The sequence below is a fragment of the Geotrypetes seraphini genome, chromosome 7, assembly GCF_902459505.1.
Source record: "Geotrypetes seraphini chromosome 7, aGeoSer1.1, whole genome shotgun sequence".
Lineage (NCBI taxonomy): Eukaryota > Metazoa > Chordata > Amphibia > Gymnophiona > Dermophiidae > Geotrypetes > Geotrypetes seraphini.
The window spans coordinates 172,050,617-172,064,921 of record NC_047090.1 but is presented as its reverse complement, the minus strand read 5'-3'; the positions used below and the strand labels follow the sequence as shown (position 1 = coordinate 172,064,921).

Genomic DNA, 14,305 nt, shown 5'->3' with positions numbered 1-14,305 from the left:
TCTGGCAGGATACACGTTTCAAATCTGACATATTGTAATCACAAAACAGAAAATAGAATTAGTTTTTCTGTCTTTTGTTGTCTGGTCATTATTCAAATCTTGTCGGTCCCAGGCTCTGGTTGTCTTCTGATAACTTGCTTGCCAGGGTCTCCTTCTTTCTTCTTTCTCCATGCTAACCATCCATCTGCCATCTCTGTCCTCCCCTTCCGTTTCCCTTCCCTCCCTTGGAAGTCTGGCATCTTCCATCCACAGATCCACCTTTTCTCAACTACTCTTTCATCCAGCATCTTTCCCTCCTTCCCCACCACCCCAAGGTCTACCACCTCTCCCTTTCTGTTCCCAACTACCCTCCTATCCAGTATCTCTATCCTCCCTCCACACCATCCCTTGTGTCCACCTTCTCTCCCTTTCTGTTCCTTCCCTCCCTAAATCCAATTGTCCACCATATCTCTCCCTCTCCTCTGTTTATTTCTTCCTCCCAAAGTCCGGCATATGCACGTCTCTTTGAACCCCCCTCCCTCCCTCCGTGTACTTCTACACCAGGGCCCCCCTGAAGGCCTGCCCCCCACCCCTGAAGGTCTTCCTGTCCCCCCGAAGGCCTGTGCCACCATCCCTGAAGGCCTGTCCCCCCCTTGAAGTCCTGCACCCCCCTGCCCAGGCTACCCCACCATGCCCCGCCCCGTCCGCATGTACCCATTTTCTTACTTCTTTTCCCCTTCTTGCTTCTCTACTTCTCTTCACTGTTCTCTTTCTTTCCCTTTCTCCCACCAGACCTTTTTCTCTGCTCACTCCATCCATCTCTCCAAATACTCTTTATCCTCTTTCCAACCCTGTATTTCTCTTCCTGTCTCCTTTCTCATTCCCATCCTTCATTCAGTACTTTTTCACTCATTTATAGCCTAGTCCTATTGGCTCTTCACTCTTTGCCTCCTTCCCCTCAGCTCTCCTCTCAGGCTGCCTACACTTGATCTCTCTTTTTTTTTTTTTTTTAAATCGTGCAGCAGTCTGATGGCAGCAGAAGAAATGCTGTGTTGCTGTGGGTACAGTCTCATGGCAAGTGTTGCAGGAGCCTCCCTTCCTCCCCCCTCCCCGAAGCCTGCCTGCCTGCCTTCCCCCAAGCCGACCTGCCACCGATTCCGCCTCCCGCCACTCACCCCCTGCCCACCGCCGCTGCTAGCCGACTCCATTTAACACACATCCCCCTGCTGCTGCAGCAACTCCAAAAGGGCCAGGCGCATGCAGCGATTGAACCCGCCTGTCCTTAAGCCTTCCCCCAGATTCAATTCTGACGGAGAGAAGGCTTATGGGCCGGTGGCGTGCAATCGCTGCATGCGCCTGGCTCTTTTGGAGTTGCGGCAGTGAGCAGAATTAAATGGAGTTGGTGGACGGGTCGCAAGCAGGCGAGGACCAACAGCAGCATTGTCTATAGAGACAAAAGATATACACAGAAACACCTCTGCCGCCTGCACTCATCGTAGCAGCGCATCAGGCCCACCCTTTAATCCGGCCCTAGATGCGTGGGAGGCTAGGGGGAAAGCCGGAAACCAGCACTTCCCGACTGTCTCTACCTCCTCCCCCTCTAAAGCAGGAGTGGCAGCGGCCGGCCAGCAAGAAGCAGCGCTACCGCTCCTGCTTTAGGGGGCGAGGGGGGAGGGTCAGTAAGCGAATCGGGAGGCTGATTTTTTGTTTTGAATCAATTTGAATCGATTCACCCGAAGTGAATCGGTGAATTGATTCGAATCGTGAATCGGGCAGCACTACTGGATAGTCCAAATTCAGAAACCATGAACAATATTACTTAGGCAGTTCCCTTTATTATTCAGGAAAATTGTCCTGGTTAGTTGGTTTGATTAGGATGGATTCTTCCTTGTTGCAAGCTGCGGTGTACTACTGGTGCTTCTCCTCAGCAATACTTGGAGTCTTCTCACTTGGTGATTGAACACTACTCAGGGAAGCTTCCATTCACCCTCAGTGTAGGCTTTGAAGGCAGTTTTAGATGTTGTGGTAAGCCACAAGATTTTGGGCTCAAAAGAACACTGCGAGTCTAACTGTTCTTGGGGTCCCCATGTAGAATGGCAAATCTCTTTTTATATAGTTCCTGCATGGATACATAGGGACATTCCTTAAAAGGGTAACCACAAAATATTTCTCAGATTTAGTATTCTGGATGTCTTTCACAGCTTCAGTATCCTTTCTTCCTTTATGCTAACCAATTACCTTTGAGTCAAGGGATAGTAATGGAAAGTTCAGCCAGAGTTATGCAGCTGTGGAGCCCCTGTGCTGATGATTATCCTGAACAACTACTACTTCCCTCTTTCTGGAGCACAAGGAGCCCTCTTGAGTCCTAAGAAGAACATGGTCTTGTACATTGAATATCAGAGGCTTAAGACCTCATTTCCAGTGCCTTGATCTCTTGTTTCCATATCCTCCCTGAGAATAATCCTTTCTGCAGGTTCCAGCCTCCAAGACAGTAGACCTGTATGTTTTACCTTAGGCTTAGACACACATGTATCTGTCCCACTTCAGACTCTTTTTAAGGTGACTTCCATTAGTCCAGTGTCACAAGGCTACATTCTGTCTCTCTCCAGGGAGGCTGAAAGGAGCCTGAGCAGGTTGGCAGAGAATGGATCAAGAATCCCCTTCATTATTATTTTGCACCATATAGGCGAGTCTGCTAGGCTAGGAGAGAATTTTGTTCTGTAGCATCTAAATTGGTGAAAGTGGACCTAATGGAGAACCAACAGGTTCAGGTCCTGCCAGCCAGTCATCTAGCACTCCAGCAGTCTTGATCTCTAGCTTGGGGGAGTCAGCACTATTCACTGATGGAAACAAACTGAGAAAAACCTGTAACACTTAGGTACCCTGGTAATGTGTCAAATTCAGTCTGGGATGTTTTTCTGTAGGACCTGGCAGTAGCACACATGACCATCATCCTTGTTCAAAGTTATTTTCTAAGCCAACCCCTGGAGTATAAGACCTAGAAGAAGCAACTATGGCTCTTCTAGAGGTTAGGTGGAGTGAACCTGTGAGTGAGGCTCATATCAACTTATCAGAACTCCAAGACAAGCAAGTTCCTCAGCCAAAAAAAGAAAAGCAGGAGCTGGGGAAGGGGATGGATATCCTTGTAGAACCTGAAGTGGCATCCAGTATCCTGCATAGATTCTTGCTGGCAGCCTGGATATACCCTGGTCTGATTTCTGAAGGAACTTGTCAAATGTTTCACTTTTCCCTCAACTGAGTGATTCCTTCCTGGAAGATCCTTTCCATTTTCTTTTACTGCTTTGGCTGTTGACAGAATAAGGCAACACAGATAGGAAACTTGGTGTCAGGTAATATAACCTTTGGTGGTGTTTGAGAACCACATAGTGGATTTATGTTGCTGATTGAAGCATCTGCAAATTCAGTTTTGGCGGAGACACTATTTCCCTTGAGTGATCTATTTCTTCAATCTTCTTCTACAAGAGGCTGGGGTGAAGACAAAACTCCCAGCTTTCATAGATGGCAGAGTCTAGCTCTTTGACACAGTCACAGAAGTTCTCTTGCTACTCTTCTGGATGGGATACTCCTGAGAAGAGTCAAGAATGCAAGCCCAATGTTTGGAATTCAAATTTACTCCTAAGACCTCAGTCCTTCCTTCCTCTCAGATTCCATAGAGTAGCATCTCCTCAAATCTCGGGACAGAGGTTGGTCTCAGGTAATTTGTAAAGGAAAGTGTATCTTTATGCCCAATGTTCTTTCCCTTCTAAGAGTAATTCTTTAATTCTCACAGAATCACAGTTTCTCTTTTCTGATGGTAAAGAAGTCATGTGATATAGGCTAGGGCAGAGTGATTATTCTTAAGTCGGTTGTCAGGCACCTTAAAGATGTCTGTAGATGCCCAGTTTTTTCTGAATTTTGGATGGGTTTATAATCAGTTGATATGTCCTAATAAGGCACAGTAGTCTTTAAGGCATCAATTTCAGGAGGAATCAAGGAGGTGATTTCCTTGGACCACACCAGCAAGAGTTCTCAGAGGGCTGGCGAACCTCATTTAGTCCACAGTACTCCTTGTGTAGGCAGAGTTAGAATTTTTCTTTTCAGGGGATAATGTCAGGGCATTGCTGTTGCCTCCTTGTACCTCTTATCCAAATACCATAGCATGGGTGTATGGGTGATCCTATACCTCAGGTGTAGGAGTACTGAGAGCTATCGTGGATTTCTTCTGCCATTTCATGGGTACATTTCACTCTTGTAGCTCACTCTGAAAGTAATCATATACATGATGTATAGTCACGTGAAAAAATTAGGACACTCCATGAAATATTCAGTTTTTTTCTTAAGAAATGTTCACAGATTGATGTCGAATCTTTTTTTTATTTATCTCTGGAAAAGAAAGTGATGTAAAATTTTCCTTGATTTACTCACGAAACAAAAGATATCCACAAAAATGTGTATTCTAACTGAGGAATAATTAGGACACCCTAATATTTATTTATTTAAAAAGTTTGTATACCTAAACGGTTTACATATCGTTACATACATAATTCAATAAAACAAATAAAATCAAACAAACATGAACATATAATCCTCAGAAAATCATGTAAAAAGCCTAGCAGAAGAACAAGCACAAAAATAAATTTCTAGAATAGCAGTTATTCCTTTGGTTGGAATAACTGCAGTGAGATGCTTCTAGTCTTTGACATCAGTCTGAGGAAAGTTTGGCCCACTCCTCAATGCAGAATTTTTTCAGCTGTGAGATGTTTGAGGGGTTTCTTGCATGTACAGCCCATTTCAAATCACCCCACAGCATCTCAATGGGATTAAGATCAGGGCTTTTACTCGGCCACTCCAAGACTCTCCATTTCTTAGTTTTCAGCCAGTCCTTGGTGGATTTACTGGTATGTTTAGGTCATTGTCGTGTTGCAGGGTCCACTTCCATTTCAGCTTTAATTGTTTTACAGATGGTCTCACATATTTCTCAAGCTCCCACGGTAGAATTCATGGTGGATTCTATGATGGTGAGCTGGCCAGGTCCTGCTGCAGCAAAGCATCCCCAAACCATGACACTTCCACCTCCATGCTTCACAGTTGGTATGAGGTTCTTTTCCTGTAATGCTGTATTTGGTGTACGCCAAACATGTCCTCTTTTCTGGTGTCCAAATAATTCAATTTTAAAATCAAATGTCCATAGAACACTATTCCAGAAGCCCTGGTATTTATCTATGTTCTCTCTGGCAAACTTCAGTCTGGCCTTGATGTTTTTCTTAGAGAGCAAAAGTTTCCTCCTTACACACCTCCCATGAAAGTTAAATTTGTGCAGTCTCTTTCTGATTGTAGAGGCATGAACTTTCATATCAACAGTAGCAAGAGCCTTCAGTAGGTCCCTTAATGACGTTTTAGGTGTTTTGGATACTTTTTTTTTTAAGCATCTTGTGGTCTGCTCTGAGGGTCAATTTGCTTGGATGGCCAGACCTGGACATGTTGGCAGTTGTTTGGAAAGTCCTCCACTTATACACTATTTTCTGGACTGTGGAATGGCTAATGTCAAATTCTTTTGAGATCTTTTAAATTCCCTTACCAGACTTATAAGCCACTACAATCTTCTTTCTGAAGGCCTCAGGACAGCTCTTTTGATCTCACCATGGTGTTCACTCTTACCACAGCAGTCAGGAGCACAACAGACTAAATGTCTGAGGTTTAAGTAGGACAAACCTCCTTCAAAATGCTGGGTAACGTTCTAATCATGTGCACCTGATGTGATACACCTGTGTGTGATTTGAGCCACTTTAAGTGGAGGATATGTAGGAGTGTCCTAATTTATTCCTCAGTTAGAATACACATTTTTGTGGCTATCTTTTGAGGCTAAATTTTTCCTTGTTTACCTGCAATTATATCACTTTCTTCTCCAGAGATAAATAAAAGATTTGACATCAATTTGTGAATATTTCTTAAGAAAAAAACTGAATATTTTAGGGGGTGTCCTAATTTTTTCATATGACTGCATGTAATTCTTATTTCTGGGTAAGTGGCCATGAAATGATGTTTTTGACTGCCTCAGGTTTGGCTTTGGTGGTGAATTCCAAACCCAAAACAACAATTACCTTCAATTGTCTTAGCTTTGGACATAGTATACTGAGAAGCGGAAAGCAGCACCAGCCACCTTTAAGGGACTGAAGTCAGCTCTGAACTTTTTTTTTCTCTAGCTAATATCTGCTGGCAGGGGAACATAACCCCCTTTGGTCTGGTGTGGTAGAACTCAAAAAAAGGAAATTAATTGATAAATCCAAATGTCACCATTTTGCCACTGGAGTCAGTAACCTATGGTAACTCAGTACTACAAGTTAGTGACTCTCACATTATACAAATAACATATCTTGTGATCAACCTGACAAGTTGTTTTATTCTGCTTCTTGGGAACCTCAGGCTGCCAATGCATTCTCCAGTGTTCCTGGGGAGCCATCTTAAAAGAGCCAGACCTATCAAAAAGCAATAGTGGACACCCCTTCCTTTCTACAAAGGTACTCCCCACACAAGCCATTTGAAAAACTTTAATCTAAGCACAACCCCCCAAGACTCTCAATGAATGATTCCCCAAAAACCTTCCGTACCCTTTAGGCCCTCATACCTGAGGCAACCAGTGAAGGTCTAGTGGAATGGGGTAGGAAAAGGACACGCTTAACCTATTAGGATGAATGTTAGGCTCTTTGCTATTTTTACTGTAGTTCTTTCTTACTTTGATATTGTGATTTTAGAATGTAAACCACTTAGACCTAGTTCACTTAGTTAGTTCAGGTGGTATAGCAAATTTTAATTAACGATTAACAGATGAGACACTGATTCAGAGCTCCAGCTATAAAGGGCACCAAAATCCTCAGCCTCTAATATCATTGATCCAATTTACCTTTTTTTTCTATATTCAGTAAAGCGAGTACATGTAGTCAGGCACATACAGGCCGAGTCAAACTGGGACGCAGAGGTTGGTTTGGGATCACCTCCACCCTTTCCATGGCATAGTGTGTCTTGATCCCAGATACCTTGCAGGGAGTTTCCAACACAGTTATATTTAAAGCAATTCAGCACCTGGGCACATTCTTGTTGATAAAGTCAAATATCTTGGAGCGATTGTTGATTCGCATCTCACTTTCTCAGCTCAGGTTTCAAAGGTCATAAAAACTGGTTTTTGTGCATTAAGATCTTTACGAGCATTTAGATCTTTCTTTGATAACTTTAGCTTTCATAATAATAACTTTATTTTGTATACTGCAGTACCATAAGCAGTTCAGAGCGGTATACAGAGAAAGAGACTGTACATAGACAGCGATGTTACAGAAAATAATTTCAATTACATTAGTAAGCCAAGAGTAGTTAGGTACATCAGGAAGTATGTCAGAGATAAAACAGGCAGGAAGGAGTCAGAGAAATTTATCAAAGAGATAGGTTTTAATTGATTTCCTGAAGGATTGGTAGGAGGGTGAATTAGAAATGAGGGTGGTTAGATATTTATTCCATTTGCCTGCTTGGAATGACAGTGATCTGTCAAGGAATAATAATAATAATAATAACTTTATTCTTCTATACCGCCACAATCTTGCGACTTCTAGGCGGTTTACAATCAAGAGTGCTGGACATTCAGCGAAATACAATAAGTAGATATTCAGAGGAAATACAGAGATCAGAGACCTCAGGAGGCTATAGTATAGAAATACAATTTGCTGAGCGAAAATGTAATATGTACATTTTAGTAGGTAATGTCCGACAGGACCTGTTGGGGATAAATAGCAACGTAAAGTTACGATAAGATGAAGATAACAGATTATATTTATAACAGTGCTGTAAGTTCAGGTGGAATAGGGAGGGGAGAGCGGGTCAATTGTTTAGGTATTTCTGGAACAGGTATGTTTTTAAGCGTTTCCTGAATTCCCCGTATGTAGTGGGCGAAAGCAGTTGGTCTAGGTCTTTGCCCCATAGGACTGCTTGGTGAGAGAGAAGGTGTTCGTGGTGTTTTTTCATTTTGCAGCCTCTAACTGGAGGGGAAATGAGTTTTGGGTGTGTGTTTCTCTTGAGTTTGTTATTGGAAAATGCGAAAAGGTCCGTTATGTACTTGGGGGTCAGGCCGTATAGTACTTTGAAGCAGAGGCAGGCAAATTTAAACCTTACTCGGGCTTTCGTTGGTAGCCAGTGCAGCTGCCGATAGTAGGGTGTCACGTGGTCGAATTTCTTCAGCCCGAAGATAAGTCTGACCGCAGCATTTTGCATTATTTGGAGACGTCTCGTATTCTTTTGTGAGATTGCTAGATAGGCGATGTTGCAGTAGTCAAGCTGACTCAGTATGAGGGATTGCACTAGGATTCTGAATCTCTTGTAGATACAGCCCTTCAGGGAGGGGAAGGCAAACTGATAGGCATTATGTGTGCAAGTGGTGCCTGGAAATACTCTGATTTTTGCAGTCTTCATGTCAAGACTTGATTATTATAATATCATTTACACCAGTCTCACAAAATTTAATATCAGATGACTTCAAACAGAATACTGCCATTAGATTGTTAGGGTTTAAGAGCAAGTTTGACCGCATAACCCCTCTTTTTCTACAATATTATTGGTTACTGATTAGTTTTAGGATTCAATTAAAAAAATTAGTACTTGCTCATAAAACACTTCATATAATGGAGCCTAGTTATCTGAACTCATTGACTATTCCTTATACTCCAGGTCATACATTAAGATCATTGTAAGATAACAGATTGGTCCTGCCAGCAGTTTCAAGAACAAGATGGGAGTTTACTCGTCACAAGGCTTTTTTTTTATTAAGCTCCCAGTCTCCAGAACTGACTTAATATTTGTTCTGAAACAAATTTTATGGCCTTCAAAACATTGTTAAAAACCTATTTTTCTCAGCTAGCTTTTGGAACAGACACCTTTCCAATTTACCATATTCATTACCCCCCCCCCCCCCTTTTTTTTTTTTTTTTTTTAACAAAACCATTCTAACATTTTTAGTGCTGACCACGGTGGTAACAACTCCGATGCTCATAGAATTCCTATGAGCGTTGGTGCTGTTACTGCCTTGGCTGGCGTTTACATACCAGGATATACTTATTTCCATGTTGGTTTTTTTTTTAATTTATTGTATGATTGTTTTAGGATTCTTTTAGGATTGTTCTATTTTATATGAACTAAAACTTAGTTTTATACACCAGGTCATCAACCAATTTGGAGCTCGACTCGGTTAACATTAAGAATAGAGTAATACAAAAGAACAAAACAAAATTTGGAAAAAGTAGAATAATTAATTTCCAAAATGTTTCTTCAGAGCCTTCCTGAAAGATAAGAAGGGGTCTAAGCTTCTTAGCGAGAGTGGCAACTTATTCCAAAGCTCGGTTAGTGTGTAGGAGAAAGAATGGCTAAGATTTCTGATAGATTTGATTTTGCCCTTAAGAGAAGGAAAGGAAAGTTTTAATCTCTGAGAGCTCTAGCCAGATGAGATCTACATACATTCCAGTCCAAAGGGACAAGAGTGATACAGAGGCCAACTAAGATCTTAAGTGCAATACAAATGCATTTAAATTGAATTCTCAAATGGACTGGAAGCCAATGTAGTTCTCTAAGGAGAGGGGACACATGGTCAAACTTTATATGACGTTCCTTTCTCTCATGTTTATTGAATTTTATTGTTCTGTAAAACCACTGAGAACTGTTGTAAAATTTGGTGGGATATCAAATTTTAATAAACACTGGCACTGAGTCAGAGGGTTCCTGACCAAGCTCCAATGAGAGGACAACTTAACTCCTGGCCCAAGAGGGAAAGAAATATGAAGGGAAGTCTCCTGGGGGGGAGGGGCATGAAAAACTAATAGAAAATCATTCCAGCAGGATGGCAAGGGGAGTAGGGAGTCTAAAAGGAGAGAATATTCCAGAAGGTTGAGGGGAAGAGGAAAATAATATTCTAGGGGGCTGCGAGATAGGAGATGAAGTTGGCATGAGAAGGAAAAAAATATCCCCGGGTGCTAGGTGTAGGAAGGTAGCTGGGAGGAGGGTGCTTGGGGGGGGGGGGGAGAAGAATAGCTGTGAGAAGAAGTGAACATATTCCAGGGGATTTGGGGGGAACTGGGAGGCAATAAAAAATATTCCACAGGGCTAGGGAGAAAGCTGGCAGAAGAGGAGAATATAAGGGGGAGAGGTGGCAGACCAGGGAATGCTGGGAAGGAAGGAAGAATGAATGTATGTTCAGGGACTGGCAATGGAGAGCAAGATGTTGCTTCAGCTTATGGGTGAGAATTTTTACAGGGCAGAGAAATGGATGCTGCTATTCAAGGAGTAATATGGGCAGAGTTGGTGGATGAGGGGTAAGAGTTTAAATCAGGGTTTCTTCATCCAGTCTTTGAGATGATGACCTATCTAGTTTTTTGGATATATATAATGACTACGCATGAAAGAGATTTACATGTAATGAAGGAACTGTATGCAAATCTCTTTCATTCTTATTAATTGTGGATATCTTGAAAATCAGAATGCCTTGGTATGTCCTGAGTTCTGGGTTGAGACTTGAGAGCCGCAATATTAAATTATTGGGTTTTATATGACTTGACTACTGTTATGCAATATTCTGTTGGTGCATGGTATATTTAGATTTAATTTTTGAGTTCTTAAAATTGGAGGCTGTTTGATGCTGGAGAGGAAGGATGAAGGGACTGTTTACCCTCGAGAAGAGAAGACTGAGAGGCGATTTGATAGAGACTTTTAAAATATTGAAAGGATTTGATAAAATAGACCAAGAAGAAGCATTGCTAACATTTTCAGATGTGACACGGACAAGAGGTCATAGCCTGAAACTGAGTGGCAGCAGGTTCAGGACAAATGCCAGGAAGTTCTGTTTCACACAGCGAGTGGTGGGTACTTGGAATGCACTCCCAGAGGAGGTTGTGGCTGAGACTACTGTACTGAGATTCAAGCGCAAGTTGGATGCATACCTTCTTGCATATCATATTGAGGGATACGGTAAAGTCGGGTCTCCAAAAGGGAGTACCTAAATGGGCCGCCGCGTGTGCGGAGCACCGGACTAGATAGACCTCGGTCTGATCCGGTGACGGTGTTTCTTATGTTCTTAGGTTCTTAATGAATGTTCCTGGGGTTGGAGAGGGGATAGAGAATAGAGAGGAAGTTGCTGAAGATGGTGGGGCAATTTATTATTTTTATTTTTTTAACAGGGCTGCAGGGGGGGAATCTGTTCAGAGAGCTGTCTTTGTTGGGGGGGAGGTATCCACTATTGCTATGTAGACAGCTCTAGCCCCTTTAAGATGGCAGAGTTCAGTGTGAGCTGTGCTATTCAATTTGCAAAATAAATAAGGTATTTTGCTTACATACATTTGTGTGCATTGCATCTTATTATTAGGCAGCTTAGAATAATTTAAACTAGCGTGTTCAGAGTAAGATAAGACACAATTGCCATTTAATATGCGTTAAGAGACAGATATGTTATTCCCTTAATACATGATAGTTATTACCTCTCTTAGTTCTTTAAAGGAAATTTTCAGGAAATTTTCCATGGCTGCTGGCAGTTTGGGTAGGCTTGTGGATGCCCTGTGCCCATGTTCTTTCATGTTAGTTTTCAAAGGGGAATTTTCCTCTGAAATCCATTGACAAGTCCAAGGCAGAATGATTATTTAAAAAATCTAAACCCTGTACTCTCTTTCTCAGATCCAGTCTGGCTCTGAGTTTTCTCCACTGATTGCATGAAAAAGTTCCGAAAGGAAGTTAGCACTGTAGAAAAATATCAATTTATATCCAGAGAAGTCCCTTTGAAAATTGGCCTATATAAGTGCTAGGGAACTGTGCTTACACTACCTTTATTGACAGGGTGTGGTCTTCATAAGAGGGCTCTTTATTGTCTGAAACTGTTCATATAAATAGCCCTAAGTGAATTACCATTATTTTACTAACAGGAGCAAATAGAAAAAGAGAAGCAACAAAATGAAGCCAAGACCAGTGAGAAAAACTTTGAAAAGAAGCGTAAGTTTGTCAATAAATAAGCATTCATGAAGCAAAAAGGAATGTTTTGGGTCATTTCTTTCTTTTAAGAGGCTGATTTTCATCACTGATTTGAGAATAATATTCTTTGCAGGTGGTACATGATTTTAATTCTCTGTCCTTTTTGCATGAATAAAATACATTCTAGCTATGCTGATTTCTGTGTCATATTTCCAGCTAGAAGTAAGAGAAAGTCATAGAGTGAACCCTAGCTTATTTCTGTTCTGGCTGCTCTGTACAGAAAGAATATGAAATTGATGTAGAAGTCTGTATAAAATGTATTTGTGATAATGCCTCAATTTAATGCATGTTAATGCACCTTTATATAGGTATTACTTAATGCTCTTGTATAGCATAAGTGGATAGGCAGACTGGATGGACCATTTAGCCTTTTTCTACCATCATATATCTGTTTCTATGCAAGCTATCTTTAATACATGCAAATGACTCCTCAATGTACTGTATGCAAATAGCAATACTGGGTATTAACACTGAATAGTATGAATAATTAACATTCTCACTTTTATATAGAAACATAGAAACATGATGGCAGATAAAGGCCAAATGGCCCATCCAGTCTGCCCATCCACAGTAACCATTATCTCTTTCTCTCTCTGAGAGATCACACGTGCGTATCCCAGGCCCTCTTGAATTCAGACAAAGTCTGTTTCCACTACCTCTTCCAGGAGACTGTTCCAATCATCTACCACCTTTCCGTAAAAAAGTATTTCCTCAGATTACTCCAGAGCCTTTCACCTCTTAACTTCATCCTAAGCCCTCTCATTGCAGAGTTTCCTTTCAAATGAAAGAAACTCGACTCAAGTTATATTATGTAGGTATTTAAACTCATAGCATTTATATTATGTAGGTATTTAAACTCATGCCAATTTTTTTAGGTACAGCAGAAGCAGAAAACCTGTGAGGGAATCTGTGGGACCATTGGATGATCATGGAGCAAAAGGGGCATTCAGGGAGGATAAGGCCATAGCAGAAAGACTGAATGAATTATTTGCTTCGGTCTTTACGGAAGAAGATGTAAGAGATCTACCTGAAACAGAAATGGTTTTCAAGGGTGATGATGCGGAGGAAATCTCATTGAATCTGGAAGATGTACTAAGCCAAATTGACAAGTTAAAAAGTGATAAATCGCCATGACTGGATGATATACATCCCAGGATACTAAAAGAATTCAAACATGAAATTGCTTACCTTCTGTTAGTGATCTGTAACCTGTTGCTAAAATTGTCTGTAGTACCTGAAGATTGGAGGGTGGCCAATGTTACACCGATTTTTAAAAAGGGCTCCAGGGGAGATCTGGGAAATTACAGACCGGTAAGCCTCACTTTGGTGCAGGGCAAAATGGTAGAAACAATTATAAAAAATAAAATTGTGGAACACATAGATTTAATGAGACGGAGTCAGCGTGTGTTCAGCCAAGGGAGATCTTGCCTCACCAATTTGTTTGACTTCTTTGAAGGTGTGACTAAACATGTGGATAAAATTCCTCATGAGAGGCTCCTGAGAAAATTAAAGTGTCATGGGATAGGTGGCAAAGTTCAGTTATAGATTAGGAATTGGTTATCGGATAGAAAACAAAGGGTAGGGTTAAATAGTCATTTTTCTCAGTGGAGGAGAGTAAACAGTGGAGTGCCGCAGGGGTACTGGGACCGGTGCTATTTAACTTATTTATAAATGATCTGGAAATTGGAACGACAAGTGAGGTGATTAAATTTGCAGATGACACTAAACTGTTCAAAGTTGTTAAAACGCATGCAGATTGTGAAAAATTGCAGGTGAACCTTAGGAAATTGGAAGACTGGGCGTCCAAATGGCAGATGAAATTTAATGTGGGAAAATGCAAAGTGATGCACATTGGGAAGAATAACCTGAATCACATTTACCGGATGCTAGGGGGTTAGCGCCCAAGAAAAGGATCTGGGTGTCATCGTAGACAATACAACGAAACCTTCCACCCAATGAGTGGCGGTGGCCAAAAAAACAAACAGAATGCTAGGAATTATTAAAAAAGGGATGGTTAACAAGAATGTTATAATCCCCTGCATCGCTCTATGCGACCTCATCTGGAGTATTGCGTTCAATTCTGGTCTTATTTCAAGAAAGATATAGTGGCGCTAGAAAAGGTTCAAAGAAGAGCGACCAAGATGGAAAAAGAGATGAACTCCTCTTGTATGAGGAAAGACTAAAATGGTTAGGGCTCTTCAGCTTGGAAAAGAGACGGCTGAGGGGAGATATGATTGACGTCTACAAAATCCTGAGTGGAGTATAACAGGTACAAGTGGAT

General features: G+C 41.5%; 1 protein-coding gene across 8 annotated transcripts in view; it reads left to right on the top strand.

Annotated features, from left to right (window-relative positions):
• The window catches only part of PPP4R4 (protein phosphatase 4 regulatory subunit 4), a 417,794-nt gene that overhangs the window by 344,818 nt on the left and 58,671 nt on the right, over positions 1-14,305 (top strand). For all 8 annotated transcript variants that reach the window (XM_033953260.1, XM_033953256.1, XM_033953258.1 and 5 more), the window contains one exon: positions 11,919-11,985. In XM_033953260.1, coding sequence (XP_033809151.1) covers positions 11,919-11,985 — 67 coding nt within the window. The remainder of the gene's footprint in view (positions 1-11,918; positions 11,986-14,305) is intronic.